Source organism: Echiichthys vipera (genome assembly GCF_963691815.1).
Source record: "Echiichthys vipera genome assembly, chromosome: 5".
NCBI classification, from domain to species: domain Eukaryota; kingdom Metazoa; phylum Chordata; class Actinopteri; order Perciformes; family Trachinidae; genus Echiichthys; species Echiichthys vipera.
In genome coordinates this window covers 17,514,867-17,539,250 of record NC_139830.1, presented here as the reverse complement: position 1 = coordinate 17,539,250, position 24,384 = coordinate 17,514,867, and the positions used below count along the sequence as shown (strand labels likewise).

The 24,384-nt window shown below is 39.9% G+C and overlaps 2 protein-coding genes across 2 annotated transcripts; one reads left to right on the top strand and one right to left on the bottom strand.

Moving 5' to 3' along the window:
- Positions 1-911: 911 nt before the first annotated feature.
- On the top strand, positions 912-11,397 carry rab4b (RAB4B, member RAS oncogene family). The gene is made up of 8 exons (XM_083914299.1): positions 912-1,074; positions 4,596-4,676; positions 5,949-6,063; positions 6,320-6,382; positions 7,589-7,743; positions 7,899-7,994; positions 8,706-8,883; positions 9,009-11,397. The coding sequence occupies exons 1-7, from the start codon at positions 1,059-1,061 to the stop codon at positions 8,819-8,821; spliced, it is 642 nt and encodes a 213-aa protein (XP_083770425.1). The 5' UTR covers positions 912-1,058; the 3' UTR covers positions 8,822-8,883; positions 9,009-11,397.
- An 852-nt stretch (positions 11,398-12,249) lies between these two features.
- ap2s1 (adaptor related protein complex 2 subunit sigma 1) lies at positions 12,250-21,183 on the bottom strand. The gene is made up of 5 exons (XM_083914186.1): positions 21,047-21,183; positions 20,122-20,271; positions 19,479-19,592; positions 16,318-16,377; positions 12,250-13,913 (listed from the first exon to the last, which is right to left on the bottom strand). The coding sequence occupies exons 1-5, from the start codon at positions 21,047-21,049 to the stop codon at positions 13,812-13,814; spliced, it is 429 nt and encodes a 142-aa protein (XP_083770312.1). The 5' UTR covers positions 21,050-21,183; the 3' UTR covers positions 12,250-13,811.
- Positions 21,184-24,384: the final 3,201 nt, after the last annotated feature.

The window sequence follows — 24,384 nt, the reverse complement described above, 5'->3', positions numbered from 1 at the left end:
ATGCCTTTACGTTCTAGTGAGCACTTTCTTATCTGTAAAAACACTTTATAACTGTTAGTAGGCCTAGTCTTTAGTAAATATTGCTTTAATTTGAAATTAACGGCACATTGAAGAACACAAGTGGAAATTTAATGATGAATTGGCCAATTTTATCTAATTTTCAGGGCATTAACAGGATTTCAGACCATGCAATCTATGTTTCCAACACATAAGTCAAGGCATTTAAAAAACACAAATCATCAGATTTCTATTTTAAAAGGAAACCCAAATTTATAAAACCAATTTGTCGGCTTTGCCAAATTATTCCGGTTTTGACATTTGAAAATATAGTTTGGTCTCCAACTGAAGGACAAAAAAACTGAAATTTGGTAACAATCATTATTTTGGCGAATATGTCATTTCTTAAAAGGATTCCTTTATTTTATTTTAAAAGTATTTAAAATTTAGATGATACTAGGCCTGTACAAAAAAAATATGTGGACTAAAATGCTATAAAATTGCAAAATCTGTAAAAACTGTATGAATATCTATTTACCTTATTTCCTGACTGACCTGATTTTTATTTAACTTTAATGAGTTTTTAACTGTATTTGTATTTATTTATTTTCATTTAGTTTTGTCTAGTATTTTATTTATTTTCATTTTCTGTATCTGTTATTTATGTCACTCGTCCGGTTGCTTATATTGTATATAACTTGTATTATCTTGAATATGATGTAAGTCCTTTTTGATTAAGATTATTAAGATTAAAAAAAAAAGTAAATAAAACATTAAAAAACTTTGTCGGCTTGGTCGCACTTTGACAATTCAAAATTCCTACACGGCCAACAACACCAGAAGGCAACACGGGACGTCGTAGAAATGACGCAGCACGCAGCTGCTGTCTTTGGTTTGTTGTCGGAGCAAAGGGAGAGCAAATAAGCTAGGAAGGAACCGAGGAAGGGAGCATCTAGCATCGTAGATAAACACCCTGAAGAGGTGTGAATCCAGCGAGTAACAGCTGTCACAATACCAAGAGAGTAAAAAAGACCCGACTGAGACACACAGCGAGGGTCAACATGTCTGAGACATACGGTATGTTTGTGCGGGGCGGCAGGATGACATACACACTGGTGTGAGGAGATATACTGGCTCTTAGCAACGCTGCTACATGGTTAGCTCAGGTTAGCTGTAGGTTACCACCTCACCGTGTGTGGAGAGAGAGTGATACTTATCAACGTTTGTTTCATTCAAATAGTGTACTTACGTGTGTATCAACTGACACCTCTGTCTCAACAATGGCGGAGTGCATTGCTTCCTTAAACGGTCACGATGAGCTAACAGATGGTGGTGATGCATTTCCAGGTAAAAGTTGGACAAACTTCAGACTCAATAGCTTCATGGATGTCGTCACAGAAAGGGTGTGTTCGCAGGAGCTGGTGTAACCTGAGCTCATTGAAATTCAAGAAGAATGGGTTGATCTTGCAAGCTGCAAGGATGTCACATTCAGTCTTAAGTGCTGCTGTGTATTTTTTATTGAAGAGGTTAGCTCTTAGCTACAAGGCCTTTATGAGGAAGTTAGATAGCTGTGGCTGATCATCCCTCAGTTACCTGTAGAGCAGCAGCTGTTAGGTGTGTCAGTGTCCACCTCTGTTCACATGATAACTTCACTTCTGTCACACTATCTACATTACAGGTCAATGCTGACAGCAGAGATGGTTGCACCTGTCTGTGACTGAGCATTGCCATTATGACAGATCACCAGTACTACTGACATCCAACAACTCTGATAGACAACTCTGTACAACTGATAGTATCAATAGCACAATATAGCCTGATTCAGTAGACCCAGTTATTTTGAAAGGGGACGCCATCATCCCCTCCTATTGCACTCACTGTCTCACACACTCTCTCCATATGTTTCTACTTGTACCTCCTTCATTCCTTGTATGAAACTTAATCCCAGTGGCCAGTATTTAGGTAAATGTGCCAGCGCTAATGGTAGCTGTAATAGCATTTTATTGATTTCTGTCTCCTGTTCTGTCTCCTCTCCTGGAGGGCCAGTAGTGGATCAGGCAAAAAGCAATATGAATACAATAAGAACATGGCCAGGTTTAATGGCTCCACAGGGAATTCTTTATATATTTTTAAAATGTATATTGGTGTTTGGTCTATACGGCACTCTTTCATTAGTTCATCTTGTTTAGTTACAGAGTGGGGTAAGAAAATAGAAAATGAAACTGAAATTTATCAGAGATCCTTTATTATTTAGTTTGAGAAGATGGGTCTCCTACACAAAAACAACTAAAACAGAACAAACTGAAATTCTTTCTTTATTTTGTTGTGCTTGAAACCCGAAAGTGATATTTGATTTAACTTTGGACTTTATGTTTCTGTTGGAGAACATAATTTGGACCTTTTGGACAATTATTCAAAAGACATTTTCTGATGCCGAGTGTAGCTCATTGTGTAATACACTGATTTAAACTGAGTTTGCATTGAGGCTCTAATTATTGATTGTATATTTGTGATCCTTCTGTCTGGTGATTTTTAACGCCTTTTAACACTGATTCATTTATCCATGTTGGGATTGACCTTTCAATACAAACTATTAAATTGCCTGATTAAACACCGACTGGCACGCTAAGAAAAGAACATTCAGGCAGTCCGCTACAGTGCATTGGAAACACATGAAAACCATGATTCCTTTAACTTTTTTGGTGACAAAAAACCTGGGGGAAACACTGTACTGGATCTGCAAATAATGATCAATCATTTTTGTTACTGATTAATCAGTGGCCCTCCAGGAGCAGGATTGTACATGCCTGGATTAATCTATCAATAATATTTTTGATTAATGGCTTAGTCTATAAATGGCCAAAAATATTGGAAAATGTCCATCCTGTATTTGGAAAAATAACTTGCTTTGCACTGGTTTTGGCATTTGTTACATATTCTGTTTTGTATATTATAACTTGTGAAATTAAATCTAATTTCTCCACTTTCCATATTCTCCTTCTGTTTTGTGCAATCAGGCCAACATCATGTAACTTTAAAGTGCAAATGCACTTTAAAGATCAGAGGACACATCAGACATAAACCTTAGGTAGATCTGGGTTTGAGTATGTTAAGTGTTGTCACAGTGTAAGTGAATGCAGATAACAGGGTTGGTGCGTTCCCTCAGGGGTTATTTAATATTGATGTGTAAAGAATACAATAGCCTGAAAGGCTGCTCTTGAGAGGGCTGTGCTACATTCCTCTCCCCATTGCTTTGACATATTGACAGCTTGATTGTTGTATGCAGATCTCACACGGGAATATGTGATGTCGAGGAAGACAGTAAAAGCTGAGGCAAGCTTTTAAAACCAAGCTCTTATCCTTTGATTCTGTCAGTTCTGCTGCCACGGACAACGTGACAACGTGTGATTGTAAAGGTGACTGCTGTTGCACAAGAAAACATTTAAGTGCTGGTAGGCTCCTTCGTTTTGCTTTTGCAGTTCTGTTACTGTGAATCTGACCTCTAGCTTGTGCTGCTTGGGGAAACACCTGCTTCAGCAAACAAAGGTGGCAGCGCACCATAAACTCTGCTGGCAGTAGTGGTGCTTGTCGGTCGACGAAGGTGGCTCTAAGAGCACTAGCATGACACGCTTAAATTCCAAACAGAAAACTTAGTCTCATCTGCTCCTCTATTTTTCCAAACTACTGTGTCTGTTGACCTTGGGTGGAAATGTAAACTTGCAGGGTGTTGTTCACCTGGCTGGTGATCTCAACAGTACTCGCTAATCATTTGCCAGACCAAGCACTTCTGCCTGCAGAGCCAGCTCTTAAGCTTAAACCAAAATTGTAACACCTTCTTTAAATTCCAAACTGAAGCAGGGCCTCAGGAGGAAAGGTGTAGTTTGCGATGATTATTTGCTCTCACATCCTGAGGAACTTAACATCACTCTTGAATTTCCTGTCATACTTCTACTTCCTGTCTATGCATTACTCACAAACAAACACTTTCCTCACTACAATTTTTTATATGTAGTTGGAACTGAAGCACAGCCTATGCATGAAAATGTCTCCTGCACTGTCTTTGGTCACAGCGCACAAAGGATGTTTGTATTGTGGATGTCCTTGCATGTCAGGGCCCCCCCATGAGTCATTTGGGCTGTGGATCATATGCGTGGGTTGGGTTGTTCTCTCTCTGTGAGCAAGGGCCCACTCTCCACAACAACAACAACATCTGTACAGCCAGCTGGCTCTTGTCATTCACTCCCTGTGGAAGTCAGCTAACCTAAGCCATGTTCAGTAACTCTAAAGCTTTGGCTTCGCTCTAATTAAATGTGTTAATAAGTGCCGGTGCTTATCAAACACAGTCATTTTCCACCTCAGACAAACAAGCATATTCAATCAGAATCACAAGCAGCAGATTAAACTGATAACATGTGAGGCTTTGTGATTAGCCGGCTAATTTGGGGTTGTTGGATACGATGCGAATAGAAACTCAATGGGATTAAGAGGAAATCTAAGGATTGTCTCTGAGGATAGAAGCACAAACAGCAGCAGGTTCAGTTTCTCCCCTGATGTCTGATGCATTGCATCGATCTCTCCCTCCTCTCCTCTGTTTGCAGACTTCCTGTTTAAGTTCCTGGTGATTGGCAGTGCTGGGACGGGGAAATCCTGCCTCCTCCACCAATTCATTGAGAACAAGTGTGAGTGTCTTCTCATTTAAGCCTATTAGTCACGTCAGGTTTGCATAAGAGTGAAAACATAATCACGCTATTACAGACACACAGAGAATCGACACGGTCACGATGAGCGTCGTTGATTTAATTGGTTGTTTCATGCCACACACAGAAAGCAAATAAAGCCTCGCACTCTGCTGTGTGAGGTTACACTCTATAATTTTCTCAACAAGTTCCTCCTGAGAAAGTTATTCATTGACCTCCATGTGAAGTCAAACTAAAATGACAGGATTAAATGTGTCTGCCCAGATTCCAAACATTCACAGTAGGTAATTATTGAGCCAGCAATATCTAACACATGGCACCACCGTTCTCTGGCATAGGGACCTAAAAAGAAAGTACATTACTAAATGTTCCAATAAAAAAAGAGTGTAATCTTTTTATGTGAGGGTCGGAGTTCATTAATCTGTTTAATCAATCATTATATATATATATATATATATATATATATATATATATATATATATATATATATATATATATATATATATATTTTTTTTTTTTTTTTTTGCATTTATTTTACTCTGCCAGATGAACTTTATTTTAGTTCAAACTCAGATCGTCTATTCTGTCAGTTTTTTTTTGATGTACTCCAAATTGTGGGTTTCAATTTAAAAATGGCTTAAATCACAACATCACACTGTCCTCACGAGCTTCGCAAAGTCAGGTTTTATTGCAGGGCTGTTGGATTGCAGTCAATTGTAAAGTGTTCACAATAAACCCTCTAATCCAGTGTATCCGCTACAACAAAAACATTTTAATTATCCATTGAACTTCAGAACTGTGAAGATGTTAACAAGTAAGCTAGCAAGTAAGGGCTAAGTATCTCATAATTAAAACTTGTTTCACTCGCACACATGCTTCTATTAATTTCATTAAAGACACATCAGGTCCCTGTGCTGTCACTGGCGAGAGAAAGGGAGGTCGGGTTGACAGTGTTAATCTCATCTAGACTCCCTGTGGACTCTAACGCGGGTGTGAGCCATTTGAAGATAACAGCTCAGGTCTTTTATAACAAGCACGACACACCAGCGTATTACAGATTAGAGGTAAGATTTCTTGGAGCAGAGTTTAAAAGCGTTGTCTCCACTCTGGCTTCTCTTAAAACAGTGCATCATTTTTGCCAGGAGAAAAAAAACGCAGAACGGCAGGACTGCAATAACTGTGCTGAAATGAGATGTTCTGCTGTGCCGTCACCTCACCTTTTTTCACTCTCTTCTCTCTGCGTTCCTGTTGCAGTTAAACAGGACTCCAACCACACCATCGGTGTGGAGTTTGGCTCCAGAGTGGTCAATGTTGGGGGAAAGACAGTCAAACTGCAGATCTGGGACACCGCTGGGCAGGAGCGATTCCGGTAACAGCCTATATATAATATTTCCTGCTATGGGTTTGGCAAACTTGGCAAACCTGAATTACTGAGTGAGCGCACATGCTGTCTTTGGGCAACTTCCAGCTTCAAACAGTTACCCACAGTCGCTTGGCTGCTCCATTGGAGTAGTTCAGTGCCCGACAGATGATTATAATTCAAATCAAGGGACAGTTTCTCATTCACCATCTCCAGCCAATGTGAATACATTATTTCAACCAAGATTTATGCATTTTCTCCACAGTTCTGTTACGCGCAGCTACTACAGAGGAGCAGCTGGAGCGCTCCTCGTCTATGATATCACCAGGTAAAACATCACTGCATCTATAGGATTATTATTTAAAATGAATGTTCTCCATATTGTGGAGTAAAGACACAATCACCATTACTTAGATTTCCCTGCCAAGTGCAGGAAATATGTCCAAGACTTGATCATTTTTCCTGCATTAAATGACAAAAAAATAATCATTAAAAACGAAACAACAACAAAGTAAAGAAACCACATCGTAGATAAACATTCGCAGCAATGATGATGTTGAACAGTTGAAATTGGATCTGGCTGGACTTGAAATTTAAATTAACTGACCCATGAAGCTTAACTGTATATAGTATTTCACTTGATTTTATTTGAGCTCCTATATTGTTGTTTTCAGTCTGAGAGGTGTAAAAAAAAAGGATAGTATGTCCATACCTCCTCCAGAAATTGTGCAATTTAACGACTGGGACTGACACGGTGAAATATGAATACCAGAACCCACTCACAGGCCTGTATTTCATAAGCTCTGTGTAGCGATAGAAGGGGGTTGTGAAATCAAGATGGAGTGAGCGCCGTAATGCAGAGAGACAGGAATGTAATACTGTTTGTGCATGTAAGAATGTATGGGCTTTTGTGGAGGGAGAGATAGAGTGCAGAGTGGCAGGAGCTTTAATATAGAGGCTTCCTCTGGCAGGCTGCAGCGGACGGGAGAAGCAAAAGTCCATCACAGAAAGTGTCACCTGAGGGGAGGAAAAAACCAGAAGGAGAAATTGCAGGGGGAAGGGAACATAAGAAGGAGGAGATGGAAAACATGGAGACATACATGGAGACATTTATCACTTCTCACAGGTGAAAAGGTTAGCAGGAATATGGACAGGAAAGTAGTTGAAAGAGAAAGAGAGAGCATGTGAATCAGATTGCGGCTACATGTGGATGAGGGGTTGATGTCACTATTTGGCTGTTTGTGAAAAGCAGCTGTTAAACATCATCCTGCTGACCCACACCCTTCTGCTCACCTCACTGGCCTCATGTTACCATGGACACCAGGGTCCTGTCTCCATGGTGACCGGTGGCTTCAAGCCAAAGAAGTTTCCACAAAAAGTTCAGTGACTAGCTTCACTGCCCAACAGACTGTTTCATGGAATAAATAATCCAATCTAGTGAACTGAGTACGGGAACAGACTAGTGTCAGAAGGGATCATTTTGATTTATTACATTTTTTCAGTGTTGCACTGTGTTTCCTGTTCTGTCTTACAGTCGGGAGACATACAATGCTTTAACCAACTGGCTGACGGATGCCCGGACCCTGGCAAGCCCCAACATTGTTATTATCTTGTGTGGCAACAAGAAAGACCTGGATGCAGACAGAGAGGTGACCTTCCTGGAAGCATCGCGCTTTGCTCAGGAGAACGGTAACCCACTGTTTAATCTGCATTATCTCACATTTCAAGTCTCTTTCTCCTGCTTGCTTTTCATAATTTGTGTCACCCCATTCTGTACTTTGTTTCTCTTCCTTCTGCTACTATTTAACCTTCTGTGCCTTTGTTTCTTTATAAACCGTATGTAGAGCTGATGTTCCTGGAGACCAGTGCTCTGACAGGAGAGAATGTTGAGGAGGGTTTCCTGAAGTGCGCTCGCATCATCCTCAACAAGATAGATTCGGGTACACCACGATTTTATCCTAACTTGTGATCTCTGTGCTTGAGTGCATGAAGCACATTGGATTTTCTTTTAAGGCTCATTTATGCTCCTATTTCGTGCGTAAATAGAGACATACTTTATTATCGTTCTAATCATCACTGCGCTCATGCTTTCACGCATGCATGTTGAACAAAACATCCTCTAGAGGGAGTCGATCAGATTCAAAAGTTACTCCAATAAAGTTTGATTTAAAAAAAAAAAAGGTTTATGACAACAAACATGGCAACAATGGAGGAGATAACAATCCTGCGTCTATTGAGAAGGAGGCAAAATGGTCTGTGAGACACTAAATACATCACAGAGCGTGGACAGAAAATTCCAGTCATTGTCATAGTCATTTTACTTTTTACGTCACTTTCGGCAATTCAGGATGTCCGTCTGGGCTTTTGATGACTTGCCTGCTCCTTCTATTTATGGCCATTTGTTTGTATACGATGCCCGACACTGCCCCCCATGATAACCGGTGCTACTGTAATGTTTGGTCCGTATCGGTATGCATCCGCAAGCTTGCAGGATACGTGCAGAAATACGGACGAAATGTACACAGAGTACGGACAGAAGGCTCCGTTCATATCCGTATGCGTATCGAACGTAAAGCATAAATGAGCCTTTAGTCTACGATTCACCGGTGTGTCTGCATCGCTGACTGTTGTCATTACGGTTCATTTCAAAGGTGAGTTGGACCCAGAGAGGATGGGTTCGGGTATCCAGTATGGAGATGCTTCGTTGAGGCAGCTGCGTCAGCCGAGAGGCACCACCACACAGAATAAGCAGTCGTGTAATTGCTAGGGATCGGGGCCCCACCTTCAACTCGGCCCCCAGGCTAACACAGGACAAGACGCCCCCTACAGGTCAGTGTTATGTCATCACACCAGGCTTGTAGTACTTTTCAATAAGAGACCTAACCTTTTTACTTTCCTCAGTATAAATAAGGGCACGTCAGTGATCAGCTTCTTGTTTCCTTTCTATTTTCCAGCTCCAGGTGTTTTTTGGTGTGCGGGACCCTCCTCTCTGCAGTCTCGCACACCTTGGATCACCTGGATGAGTGGTCATGGAGATCACTGCAACCCCTGACCCCTGACCTCTGGTAAGACTCTCGACTTCTAGCCTGAGGGGGGTCAGCTTTGCCCCTGTGACTGGGCAGGGAAACCCCTCAGTGTGAACAAGCTGGGATCATAAAGAAGAGGAACCTTTTTCAGTGACTTACCAGACAAGGCAAAGTCAAGGGTTGTGTGTACGGGCTGCCCTACTGTTGTTTTATCTCTGTGCTTTTCATTCTCGTTTTAGTAACACCCAGATGCTTTTAACTTTTGTTTGTAAATTATTATTGGTAAACTATTTTGCGCATATTCATTGTTCAATCTGTCCGGATATGATTCATGTTTAGTTTGGTCTAAACCTTGGTTTTAGCTTTTGAGTTTTAATCATAAAGGCACCCGATGATATTTTTCTATTTTATCCATTATTTGAGTTAACTTTATTTTCTGTAAATTCAGCCTGTCATTGTCGGTGACTAAGTAATAAATAGTCCAATCTCTTATAAGTAAAATTAAGTCAACCTTCACAGATCGGTTTAGAATTCATGTGGATGTATTGAAAACCAGATACAATTTTAACAGTTTTATTTTTCCTGATCCATATAGAAACAGCTGATTGGTGAATTTCAGCCTAGTTAAGATTTTTAAAGTCATACAGACCCAAATGTAGAGCCCGGTTCTTTTATCCAAACCAAGATGTGTGTTATGTTGAGTCATTTGACTTCTTGGTTCGCATTAAAATGCACTATTATGACATATAATATTGGTCTTAGTTATATACTTGATATTGTGGATCTACAGTATATTATTCCTAGTCACCGTGTCTCTAAACTGTCAGAGGGAACGGTCCAATCACTCCACTCTAAATCCACATAGAGGACCCTGTGGGTCAGGTTTAAAGCACAAAAAGAGATTTTTGCTCTTTATTTGACTTCAAAGTTCCCAAAGTGTGCTGATTTGAATCATCAGAATTAGCCCACGGTGAAGTCCCAGTGTCTCTGGTCTGGTTAAGAAAGGGTCATCAATTTTTACAAAACTAACAATGCCTTTGACTCTTTCTGCTGGGCTTTTTCTCCATTTTTTTTGACCTCCCTTTAATTCACGCCGCACATTCTGTGTAAGGGACGTCACAGGAAACCACAGTTGGTTTTGCTTCAGTGCCATGTTTGGGGAAACTTTCATGATGCCAGCTCAGTTCCCTCATACAGGCTCGATGCTGTTTAGTCATGCAAGGCTGCAAGTGCAATTTGATTAAAGTCAGGATGCTGTTTTTAACCTCTGAGGTAGTTTTCACTTCTCTTTGTGAAAGCAAAGGAGCAGCTCTGCTACAAAAAGCCGCTGAGTTTGCCGAGGCCGACCCAGATGTTTTCTCCTCAGAGCAGACCCTCAGAGAGAAACAGGGAATTTCCACTGAAATGTGGTTACCGCTCTCCAGCACTGACAGCATGATTGTGGTGCTGCAGGAGGAGAATGAGGTTGCGAGCTAATAACTTAAAAAACATCCCGCCCTACTGTTGAGTCAAAGGCACTGCTTCTGTCTGAACCACTGAAAGAAGGTCACACTGACCCTCAGCCAAGAGGAGATCAAAACAAACTGCCCGCAAAACTTATCTTGTCATGTCTTCTCCTCAAGTGTTAGCATACTGTACGTCCTCACAGACGGACAGACCATATGCGGTTGAAGCTTAAGTGAGCCAGCACGCTGAAGGGAAAAAGATGAGTCGTGCAAATGTGAGATAGTGTAGGACATCAAGAGAGACCGACGGTCAAAGATTTTTATTTCATAAAATATTGGCATCGTGTGATAGTTTGTCTCCTGCAAGTGCACTTTTACTTTTGAGTTTTCATGTTTTGTTTTTATGCTGCAAACTATAGAATTGTACATTTTATTGTACTTGAACGGTAAAGTGTGATACAGATTTTAATTCTAGATGTTATAATTTCTTACTGAGTAACAACTGAGATGCTTCATTTCATTTCCTTGTTTCTGCTGTCATGAGACAAGGCTGCTGTAGCAGTGATGGAAGGACGTTCCCTTCCTGAGCTGCAGGAGGCCGTCAGCGTCTCTGATCACTCATATGCACAAGTTGTCATTTATATTCTGTTATCAAGTCATCAAAATGGTTGAATGCTGCAGCTTGCATTCATCTGTATGTGTTTATTATACAGTTCATAGTAAGCACTCATCAACAGCCATGTGATAAGCATAATTTCCTCACTTCCTGTCTGGATTCAATCATGTAATGAATACAATCCAACTCAGTTGTTGCTTAGTAACTAATATTATATAATCAACCCAAAATGCTACTGTACCTCTCAAGTAACCTATGCTGTAAATAAGATTTGTCTATTGAGGGTGAGTGTTGCTCATTGATTGTAATGAATATGCAATTCCCAGTAAACTGCTTGTTTTTTTCAGTTAAATCCCTTTCACCTGTCTACTGGATGTTAATGCTGATATCTGCGTCTTGTCTCTAAGTGACTGTAAATTCATGTTAAAGCTCCGTTTGTTGCCCCAGGTTGTTATAGTACATCCAGTCGTGAACATAAGTCAATCTACGGCAACTTTATTTTAACTCTCCTGTGAGCAATAACTTACTGCATCAGGTTTATAGGCAGCTAACTTAACAGCCCTGAAATGTAACAATAGAATCCATGTACGTGATTCATTTTCCTCATCTTTCATCCTTCAGTCTATTTCTCTCAAAGGCAGTCAGGGTGAGGTTAGGATATCAGAGGACTCTTAAGATGAAGACTAAACGCCCTCTGCGTCCAATTGACTGGATTTATGCTCTCAAGTCGATGGCGCAATGCCTAGAGTGGTTTAACATCGCTGAAGTGGATATATTGACTGATTTATTGATCCTGGATAGGCTCTCAAGATGACCTCATAACCACATTGCATAATTTACTGTTTCACCACTAGATGGTGCTAAATTATTGGATAGAAAAATCATGTTCATGTATTTTAAAACTATTACATTTACGGGTAAATGTTCTTTCAGTCTTGTCAAAAGCTGTACTTGTTAAGCCAACACGTTTAGGGAGAATATTATTACAACTTTAAAAATCCACCACACATACAATTTAGGACTGACTGGGCATTTAAGTCTTGTCAATCTAATTTAAATAATATTTCCCTTTTCATAGAGATGAATAGTTATTTAAAAGCAGAAACGGTTGATATTCATGTTTATTTTATTATTTACATATAAGGGGATGGTTTTGATGTGGGTACTTTGAATTGGAGACAGTAATACATACAAACACACATCTTCCAACAAAAAACACTCACACAGGTGGACAAAAGGGAAGCAGTACATATTTCACTATTGCCAATCATTAAAAAAAAAAAAACAATACAAAAGTTCAACAACAGTAACATTTGAAACCACCTTTAAGACCGGGTATGGTTTAAATTAGAGTATGACGAGTCATTTCAAGTCCAGCCAAGGGAAATTGATAAAAGTTGACGTTTGTCAAAGTTCATGTGGCTTGAAGGAGGAATCTAAAAACCAATTTATTAAATGCAATGGCAAAAAGAATTTATGGATCTCACACAAGTAAATACTCCTCAGACCGAGAACAACTCTTTCTGGAATGCATGTGTTAATTTCACAATATTCAACATACGCAAGATACACTGTATGTACACCATACCAAGCAAACTTCACAGTACTGCTTTATTGTAAAATATACTTTCTACGTCCAGGTCTTTTTTTTTTTTTACCCCTATAAGTGTGTTTGTTTAAAGTGTGACCAACAAGCACCATTTAGTGTAATTGGTTGCGTCAAATCATCTGGATCATTCGAAATGCGATGAAAAACGATAACAACATCCAGAGCGCAGCCATCTGAGCTAACATTACCAGCGCTGTTTATCCTCATCATGTCACGAGGGTGTCTGACACAGCGCAGGTTGCCATAACACACTGTCAAAAATGGCACTCATCCTAAGTACACTCCATTCAATTATGAACTTGTGTTGGTGGGTCAATGGCTCTGAAGGGCTTTCTAGTTGTAGATTGCTTGTACTGTTAACACAAAGTCTTGATATCACATCACGGGTGAGGTCTGTTTTCACATGGAGTTTTTTTTTATAAATGGCTGCGAGGCTGTTGCAGGCAGTCGCTCTGTCTACGTGGTGCTTGTTAGTTACAGTAGTGCTATCAAATAAAAGTAGAGGTCAATGAAAGGTGGAAAGGGGGAGGAGGGGGGCAGGAGAGCGCAGTGTCACACTGATGAATCTTCATCAGTGTTTTCACACGGCAGAGAGATAAATACGCAGACTAACTGGTTCCTTCATGAAATAACTCATTTCTGCAGCCTCTGGCTTTGGGGGGGAACAAGTCAACAGAATGTAAAACTGATTGTAACTGAGGCGCTATAGGAAATGTTAACACGATGAGATGTTAACATGTTGAAATGTATAGCCTTTTAATACTGGGAGACTTCATTAGAAGTACAACAAATACAGAATATTGCAACATATAGACTTTAGCTTGCTGGGACGAACAGGTTGACTGAGCTTCCATGTTATATATCCATATGTAAACAATATTGTGTATTTCTATCTCTAAAAAAACCCCTCCCTTTCCTGAAGTTCTGTATAAGGAGTGAAGTCTGCTCTGTAGCGGCTAGGAAAATATTCCCGGAAGGAACGAGGATTAGGTCGGTTTAGGAACCAGGGCAGCTGATGAGTGGGCAGGTAGGAAGGAAGGAAGGACGGATGGTTCTGTTCTCTATTCCAGCGACTGGAGCATGAGGAGCTGCTTGAGGACCTTGGTCTGACTGGTCTCCCTGATCTCTCCTGCCAGGAACATCTCGTCCACCACCGTGTACACCTTAAAGTGTGGACACAGGCAGCGCATTAGAGTGGCTCATTCTAGCAATTCAGGATTACAAATGACAAATACAAACCACAAGTAGTGTTGCTGGACCTGAAAGCAAAGAGACATTATCTTCTTCCCTACACATGTTTGGTTTTCCTTGAACATTGTCCTATACATTGGTGATAATCTTTACTCAACCCCACCCTCTGTGTCATCAAAATGTAAAAATAAGTGCTGGATGGCTACAAATACAGGATGAATTCATGTGACAAATATGATGGGATGAATCAGCCCTTCTTTGCCAGTGACTGAGCTTGTGAAATGTTTTTTTTCCCTAGGAGCAGCAATACATCAGCGGATGAAACTGGAAGTCTGTTAAGGTGTCCAAGAATGCGGATTACTCCTGTTTTTGTCAATTTCTGAGTCTAACAGCCAAACTACGTGGGGTGGGTGAGCACAGCGTACATAGGCGGGGCACAACAGAGTTTTTAACCTGCTACACAGACTCCGTTGGTAGTGTGTGTTTTAATACAGTTGGTTTTGTAGTGTTTGGAAGCTGTGCTGCCTCACATTGCCCTCTAGTATTGAGGTATGTATCCTTATTATGTATCCTTATTCTGCTACTATGTTCTTACTGGTCCACTTGATTCTGTTAGTTATGTTAATTTATGGTATTAATGCACTACTCTACTTTATTGTGTCTATCAGGTCTTATATTGTATCCATCACAGCACTATGGTCACTTTATTTTTCAGTATTCATCTGGTTACACAGAGCTAGCATATACTTAGACTGCTGTTTTCCTGCCATGCACCACCACTATCACTTTATTATTTAGCTTATAGTTATATATTATATTTATACTCTATTACTGCACTATAGTTCTGTTACGTCTGCTCATTACACACATGTATCACGTCTGACTTCATCTGAATCTGATCACTGTCCACTTATATCTTCTCTGCACTACAGTTCTGTTCATACCTGTTTCAACAGTCTACTTCATGTTTACATTGTTTACATCATATACACCCGTTCACATGTCTGCTTACATCATATACACACATGTCTTTCTACATCTCACGCCGACGATGTTCTCTGTATCTAACCTGTACTAACACACTAACATCCTGACACTTATTCTACCTGTACTAACACACTAACATCCTGACACTTATTCTAACCTGTACTAACACACTAACATCCTGACACTTATTCTAACCTGTACTAACACACTAACATCCTGACACTTATTCTACCTGTACTAACACACTAACATCCTGACACTTATTCTAACCTGTACTAACACACTAACATCCTGACACTTATTCTAACCTGTACTAACACACTAACATCCTGACACTTATTCTACCTGTACTAACACACTAACATCCTGACACTTATTCTAACCTGTACTAACACACTAACATCCTGACACTTATTCTACCTGTACTTATACACTAACATCCTGACACTTGTTCTACCTGTACTAACACACTAACATCCTGACACTTATTCTAACCTGTACTAACACACTAACATCCTGACACTTATTCTACCTGTACTAACACACTAACATCCTGACACTTATTCTAACCTGTACTAACACACTAACATCCTGACACTTATTCTACCTGTACTAACACACTAACATCCTGACACTTATTCTACCTGTACTTATACACTAACATCCTGACACTTGTTCTACCTGTACTAACACACTAACATCCTGACACTAACTCTTCTTTTACACTTTATTCTTGTGTTAGGTTAAAATGTTTTTGTATAATTGCACTGCCGTTACTTGCTGCTCTGTGTGCCCTGAATTGCCCCCCGGGGACAAATAAAGTTTTTTGAATTGAATTGAATTATAATTTTTAAACACTGTACTATTTCGTTTTTACTCAGTACTATGTCGTTTTAACCTGTTGGAGAGCTCAAGAAGCAGCACATACATTGTTTTCTCTCTCTATGTGCAGCTTCGTGACCCATGGAGCTGCTTCAATAATTAAATATAATGAACATGATGTGCCGCTCTGCCTACACAGCCCATGGAGTTTAGCTGTAACGCCTCATTTGTGGGTGGTGCTTGGTTAAAATTAAGCATGTGGGCAGATGTTTTGACACCTTAGGTAATTAGTAAGAACACTAGTAGCCGTTGCGAGGCAGCGCAGAGGTGTCTGTTGCTTAGCATTTCCCTCTATAAAAAATATAATTCTGACCATCCCCAATTAAAATTATTTAGATGAATATCACTGAATGACTTCTCGAGTTGTGAATAATAGAACTTTCCATGGCATTGTAATGAAAGAAACATTTTCTCATCTGCAGTTTGTGCTCCTCTGCTCCTTTTGTCAGATCAAGGTCTATCATTTAGAAATCTCACAAAGAAAAAATAATGTTGCGATGTCCTTACCTTGTAGAAGTTGAACACAAGGTCCAGCTCGCACACATTGTGGAAATACTCATTCAGTACCTTACAGGAAAGAGAGGAACAGTCCAAAATCAGATTGCAGCCAGGAGTTTACCGAATAGTCTAACATGAGAAGACGTAAAGATGTATGGTAACTGTGACACTTACTGTGACACAATAGTGCAGAAATTAAGTGAAGTGATGCTGTCGTCGCAGCAGAATCCAAATCACAACTATCTAAAATTGATGTTGTGTTTGTTTCCACAAGAACTCAGTTATTTAATGTAATGGCAGAACTACTGATTTTTAAATGAGCACTGATGTGTTGACCTGCATCAGTAGCTGCACACAAAAGTGTGGCAGGATAACAGCAACTTTTCCATCTTTCCATAATATAGCCAGACACTTATAAGGGCGCACTCACACTGTCCATCCGTACCATGCCCCGTGCTTCAGGGTACTTGTGCCCCCCTCCCTCTCCCCTCTCCCCCCACGGGCCAGGCCTGTTTTTGCACTCACACTGCCTGGGCCTCGGAAGAATGCTTCTTGCCTGCCCATACGTCATCACGCTGTAACACGTCACACGCATTGATTGATGTCATCGCGATGCGTCGCTTTGTTTACAAATCTTTCCATAAACCTCAGAGTTTTTGTGCGTCTTGTCCGACTGTTTTTGAATATTTTCATCCGACCAAATCTGCAGTAAACACTCATCCTCCGCATCACACCAATGTGAACCTTTCACCGCCATTGTTTTAAATGTCCGCGCATGGTCCGTCCTTCTTTTTTCTATGTCCGAACAGGCGCACATAAAAAGACGTCAAAACCGCCGTAGGCCTCCTGCTCGTACATGTGCACACGCTCGTGCTCATACATGTGCAAACGTGCTTTACAAAAGCCCACCTCTCCCAAACGGGCCGTGGACGGCAACCGTACCGCGCCTAGTCGCTGTACCCGCGAAACTTGCATGGTCACGGTACGGATGAACAGTGGGAGTGCGCCCTAATAACAATCTGAGCCTGTCAGTGGCAAAAAATGGTACTTTCAGTGGATGTACATTGACAGCCGTTGTTGCCTTATCCGATTACATTGCAGCCAGGTTCACAGTTGCTGGGCTGCAGTGCTCTCACTCAATACTGGACCAATTTCAAACATTGTTTTCCGATTAGTCACTTGTGACTAAGACACAAATACATAGAGAAATAGGGTCCAGGTTGAAAAATTCTGATACTCTCCTTTAACATGAGTACAGGGACAAAAAACATGCATTGTACTGATTTTAAATTAGTTATTTCTCACAACAAGCTTAAAAAGTTCAAGAATACTGTGCACTTACAGGCATTCCTTCATAGTCAAACATTACATCAAATAACCTTCAATCCTGAGCGCTCTGCATAGAAAACGGTCTACTGTTTGCCTTAGACAAAAGCAAACAGTAGATTGCACCATAAGCTCACAATTTCAGTTGGTACTTATTTGATTTATAAAATTGATAATTAAAAAGGAAAAAAGCTGTTAAACAGCAATTAAACAAATTAAGTGATGAACAAGACACACTTGCACAGCCTAATGCCAATTAATCACCAAGATTTAAAATAAACATAGCTAGTTATGCAGATTAAGTCATTAATTAAATACATCAAATACTACAATAATAAGCTGACAAAGGAGTTCTAGTTCAAATTCGAGCCACCTTTTTTAAAAATGACACCGACTACTGGAGGCAGCTGCCTGACAGAGGATTATTCCAAAATATAGATTATACACTTCTGGAATTAGGTTTTTGTCTGGGTGGTGTACATACTTAATGCAGCAAGAAGCTCTTAGATAGTCAGATTTGTTTTGCAAGTGTATGACATTTTATGACATTTCTATCATACATAAATCCTGCATGATGACGTTAGCAAGTAATGAAACACTGCAGTTATGTGAAGCACAAGTTATGACCGACGCAATGATCAATCCGGACTGAGGTGACCCATGTTCCAGGTCACGCAGCTCTTGAATGGAGCGCAGGAAGTCTAATTTTTCATCCAAACCGCATTGTGATAAGTCATTGGTGTTGTTCTTACTAATTCACACTCAACATATTTAGACTTGTGACTCAGTTCACTTAGAGAACCATATAAAACATGTCCTGGTTCAAAATATGGGCCAGTACACATGCCATCTAACCTGGATTTATTTGTTTGCAATCAAAAAACATTTCTCTGAAAATAACTCAAAATAAAAGCAGCATGACTGATTCACTTCACTCAACTCTGTTTACACTCCTTTAAGTAGATTGCCGTTTTGAATAAAAAGATGAATCTAAGAAGTGAAATAGTTAAGCTTTCACCATAAATATATCATGATTAATCTTTGTTTATGGCCATACTTTTGAAAACAGGTTTTAATTATGCAATATCTACTACTTGTAAAATAAAATAAAAACATCAACCAACATCTGACATGCAGAGTAGCAGAAGATACTGAAATCTTATTTAGTTTGCTGTTCAGCAGCAGCAACCTGAGCACAGACAGAAAGTAACTTTGAAGGTTATACAAGCTGGCAACCAGACATTATAAGGAAACTAATGCTTGCACATTATAAAAGTATTAGCTTCCATACCTATCTCCAAAATCACTGTACCATTGCCATAGCCACTTCAGTGTTTGTGTCATGTCTGTGCAGTCTGTTTCTATCAGACTCAGTTTGTAATTAGTGATCAATTTGTTATTTTATTGCTGAAGGCTTATTTCCAGCATCCCTTGACCTGGCATTATCTAACGCTGATCAAAGTCGATAACGGCACACCCTGGACATAAGAATGCTAAATTAATTTTGATTCTATGAATTTGTACAGACATGCTACTGTCACGCTAAACTGTGACTCATTCTGTTGTGCTTGCAGCAATCTGATAATCCATACTTTTTTTTGAAGACAAAACTGTATGTGCTACTTATCACAGCCATTTAGAGATTACATTGCACTACATTTAATTTGACTGAAGGCCATACTTGGATATTAAGAAGCTGCAAGACAGAAGAGGAGGGGATTTTTTTTAGAAGGAAATCATTAACAGGCATTCCTGAAAATAATCAGACCATGAGAAGTAAATCATCACAGTTCACTTACTGAGTCTTTATATCATGCGTTGTGTGTATGTTGGGTGTCAGTTACCTCTACAAAGTTGTGGATTCCCTCGAGGTATGCCAAGTTGTTATCAGTCACGTCCACACAAATACAGAAGTACAGGCCAGCGTAACGCCGGTAAATGATCTTGAAGTTCCTGAACTGTGAGAACACAGATAAAGCCTCTTAACACTGTTGTCTCTTATATTGTGACAATAACAACAGCAGCTTAGACGCTCATATTATGACAACGACAGCAGCTTTGCTTGGATGTGAGCTTCCCAGCTTTAAGGTGAAACACAACCAGTATATTTTTAATAACTTAGGAACAAAACGCATAATAAAACGGCTCAGCTGCACAGGATATATATTTCACTTGACAGCGTATTGATCTAGAATTCCCTATTTGGTTGAAAGGGTTCTTTTGCAAATGCTTTAGAAATTGTTAAAAAAAACACTGATTAGTGGAAAATGCTTAAAATGTGGGACACATGAGTCACCCAATTATTTAACTGTTAGGTAGCCATGACAGAGATGTTTAAAACAGTGTGGTTTCAGTCATTATACTGTGGTCCTCTCGTTTAACTGTAAAAAGTAACATATTTAGGCATGTCACAGAAGCACCCACACACAAAAAAGAACCATACAGCCGTGCATGCATGCATGCATATGATACTGACTGATCCCATACCTCCACAAAGTTGGTGTGCTTGGCATCCCTGACAGTTACCACAGCATGCACTTCCTCAATCAACTTCTGTTTCTCATCATCGTCAAACTGCATGTACCATTTGGCCAGTCGTGTCTTCCCCGCTCGGTTTTGGATGAGGATGAAGCGGATCTATGAGATAAAATCAGAAGGAAAAGAAAAATGACAGAATGAGATTACAACAGAACCACTGAAATACTTCTATATATACTGTATCTCTCAAATACTAGTGATCTGACAAAAATAGTAAATTGGCAAAAACTTTTAGATTATTTTGGCATTCCAGATTTACTCCCTTAGTTTAGCACACCGCTATGTTTTTATTAGTATTCATTCATTTTATGGTTTTCTCTTCTTGTACATTTTAATGTATGTTATTATTAGTTCTACATTTAGAAATGACGTTATGGTATTGTGTAGAACTCTGGAACATGTAAGAAAATAAATGTTTATATTTTCAATAAAAAACTCATAGATCAGACTCGACTGAGTGTCTGATTTGCCTTTGTCGAGCTGTCACTCGTTTACAACTGACGTTAGACGGTATATCTAGCAAAAGCTGAATACCTCGCTTACTTAACCGTAGCTAGATTAAAAAAATGCTGTGAATGTGTATTTATATGGATAAATACTGGTAGCATTAGCTTTAGCTCGAGTGGTGTCAAAACCACACCCATTTATTTTGACACCATGATTGTGCAAGACCTTAAACAAAGTCAAAATGATTGTCAGTCGATGTAATTGAGCTTAGTGGAAGTCTGCATCTGTGATAAAACACCGTGACATCGGATCTGTGGCCCTTTAGCCTGCTAAGGTAAGTTAGCTGACAGATGAAGCGGTTTTCTAGCAGTTGTACGCGACAGTTAGGGGAAGAAAACAGAACCGTGTTCATCTGCGACATATTTACCATTGTCGTCTCCTAAATGTGGACCCGAGAGTCTCCAGAATAGCACGTTCCTCAACAATTATGCCACAATTTTGCGTAAATACATCAGTAATTTCTTCGACCGCTCGTCCGCTATCTTTCCCGAGCTAACAGGAAGTGCTAAATGTACGCCGAATTGCGTTGAGCGGTGGGGAATGTAGTTTTTGTCGCCAAATTTAGAGCCAACGGTTGGTTTTATGGAACTACAAGAACCAGAGTTCCTCCGCAGTGTCGCTTGTTGAGACGTAACAGCGGGTCACATGAGAAGCGAAACGACCGCTCTGTTTTATTGCAGATACATGTTTTGTTTTTGTTTTATTGCAAAGTGCAAAATACGACACAAGTAAGCATGTTCAAATGCAATTACAAAAGTTGTTGCTTTCAGAACTGAGCGTAGCATTTCTTACATTCAGAAAGAAACAGAACAGTAAGAGAGAGTAAAGCAATAGAAAAGGAATAAACAAAAAGAAAACATTTTCGTAACAGATACATGTTAATATGGTATAGTTTCTAAACACGAATTTAAAGAAACTATGATTATAAGTAAGACATCGTATTCCTTGTATGGCACATTTTATTTATTTAAATTTATTTAGTTTTATTGTATGATTCGCTCAGTAATTGTGGCTGCTCCTCACTTAAGTTCTTTTATTTATCTATTTTTAGCTATTAAATGGTTGGTTCTTCTCTTTTATCTATTATTTTATTGTCTAATTTTATAAGCCTGTTCTTCTTGTGTGTCACCTATTGATTTGTGCATATTTCATGTTTAATGCTTTTAATAGTTGTCTTTCAATGTTATGCTTTCAATGCAAAGCACTTTTAGCTGCATTTTTGTATGAGATGTGCTCTGAAATAATAATAATAATTATTATTATTATTACACCAATCAGACTTATCAATTAAGTTTTTATGAAACTAAAGGTATTCAATACACTACAGGATGGGCCATCATTATAATTTCTTACATGAAACAAGCAGGAGCTTTAAAAAAAAAAAAGAAGAAACATTTGTATTATTTCTAATATTTCACTATACCAAATGAAAAAAAAATATGCCATCTTCGTTTTTGAATTCTTGTATTGTGTGTGTGTGTGTGTGTGTGTGTGTGTGTGTGTGTGTGTGTGTGTGTGTGTGTGTGTGTGTGTGTGTGTGTGTGTGTGTGTGTGTGTGTGTGTGTGTGTATAACATATTTGTGACACACTTCAGAATTTGTACTCTCATCCAGAATTAAAAGGTTGCAATCCCAATACTTTACTTCCACCCTCTTGAGGTTACATCATTTGTGGCTGTTTTCTGCAGAGTCAGGGCTCAGAGTTTGTTTACTGGTCTGGTTGGGCAGCCATTCACTGCAGAGCATTGCCCAGACAGCTTGGACAGCTTGCCTCTAAGGGCCTGCTCACACTATCCTTTTGGCCGCGGCCAAAACCGGTTTTTCAGCTAAAGTCTAGCACCTTTAAGTAGTGTGCGCGCACCCGCTCCACGCTCAACTGGGGCCAGCTGGCCCTCCACGGCCCGCTTGAAATAGGTGGGCTTTAGCGGAGCCGTTTGAACATGTACGAGCACGAGCGTGCGCACGTGTACGCGCACGAGCACGATGCCTACGGCGGTTCTGACGTCATTTATGTGCGCATGTTCGGACATAGAAAATAGAAGGACGGACCATGCGCCGACATTTACAACAACAACAATGGCGACTATAGGCGCTTAGAGGAGGAGCGCAGCAGGCTGGACATAGAAACACTTAACGCCTATATCACCACTCAGGCAGAGACTGAGGTCCGCCGACAACAGCGGACAGATGCCATGTTTCAGCAGCTTCTGGGTGCCATGACACAACCGGCCAGGTCTATGTCACAGGAAAACCTGAGCTACTGTCAGTTGTGACATTAAAATTATTAAAAAACAGAGCCGGAGTCTGCCAGAAGACTGCTGCGTGCACTATTTTTTGTATTTAATTTTGTTATTGTAAGGTATTTAACAACTTCCATGCATGTTTATTTTAAATAGTTTTTACCTTTTATATAACGTGATTGTGACTTTTTATATTTTTTAAGTGTTTTTCTAGATATGTTGTTTATAATTTTGTTTTGCCAACTTTTAATAAAACTGTCTTACCATACATCTTGTCTTTTTATAAACCTATAAGGTCCATACATCTATTGGAAACAATTTATTGTAAGCCTCAGTGCATCAATCAATACATAAAGATCAGGTTATGAGATGTAAAACAACACAGTTTAAAACAAGTAAATGTAGACAACAAAAATGGTTTTAATTCTATTTTATTTATACAACCATGTCATAACAAGAGGACACTTTACAGAGTATGTATAGACCCACCCAAAAAAAAGTGACACCAGACCCACCAAAAAAAAGTGACAACAGAAAAAACAGTCACTTGTTTGCATTACAGACTACAGAAGTAAGAACACAAGGCATCTCTTGCAGTGTTTTGAGTGTTGTTCAAATTACCGCCATGATGATTGCGCGCCTCATTTTCATCATTAACAGTGGAATCATCATCATACTCCTCGCTGTTATCTTCGCAAAAGTTGTGGAGCACACAACAGGCTGACACAACAGTGTTAATGTTGTCAATGTTACCATCATATCTCTTCATCAGACAACGCCACCTTCCCTTAAGCCGACCAAAAGCCCTCTCCACAGTCATCCTTGCCCTGCTGAGACGATAGTTAAAGTTCAGCTGAGATGGGGTGGTGAGCTGGTTTTCAGGGTAGGGCTTCATTAACCATGGCAGTAGAGGATAAGCTGAATCTCCTAGCATGACCACTGGCACATCCACTCCAGCAAAAGTTTCAGTGATGTCAGGGAACAGTGTGCCACTTTGACCCCTCTCATAGATGGCTGAGTTCCCAAACACTCTGGCATCATGGACTTTGCCGGGCCAGCCCACATTAATGTCCCAGAAGCGAAGGCGATGGTCTACCACACCTTGCAGGATCACAGAGTAAAAACCTTTGCGGTTATAGTAGTCTGCAGGGCTGTCAGGTGGAGCCAAAATACCTATGTGAGTCCCATCAATAGCTCCGCCACATTGTGGGAACCCCCACCGGTCTCTCTGAAACCTTGAACAATGAGCCTTAACTCACGTTCAGAGGGTGTTTTAATGTACAGTGGAAGCAAGTGGGTCACAATGACACGAGAGACAAGATTGGCAATAGTGACTGCAGTAGAATGTCCAACTCCAAATAAATGGGAGATGGTTCTGAATTCAACATTTGTGGCCAGTCTCCAGATGCATATTGCCACACGTTGCTCCACAGGCACTGGTCTCCTGAATGTTGATGCTTGTCGTT

What these genes read in the sequence shown, in the direction of transcription:
- ap2s1 (XM_083914186.1), bottom strand. An exon ending in AGCACACCAACTTTGTGGAG is followed by an intron (nt 19,593 to 20,121) that starts GTATGGGATCAG and finishes GTGTTCTCACAG; the next exon opens with TTCAGGAACTTCAAGATCAT. An exon ending in TTGTGTTCAACTTCTACAAG is followed by an intron (nt 13,914 to 16,317) that starts GTAAGGACATCG and finishes CCACACTTTAAG; the next exon opens with GTGTACACGGTGGTGGACGA.
- rab4b (XM_083914299.1), top strand. An exon ending in CTCGTCTATGATATCACCAG is followed by an intron (nt 6,383 to 7,588) that starts GTAAAACATCAC and finishes TCTGTCTTACAG; the next exon opens with TCGGGAGACATACAATGCTT. An exon ending in CCTCAACAAGATAGATTCGG is followed by an intron (nt 7,995 to 8,705) that starts GTACACCACGAT and finishes TTCATTTCAAAG; the next exon opens with GTGAGTTGGACCCAGAGAGG.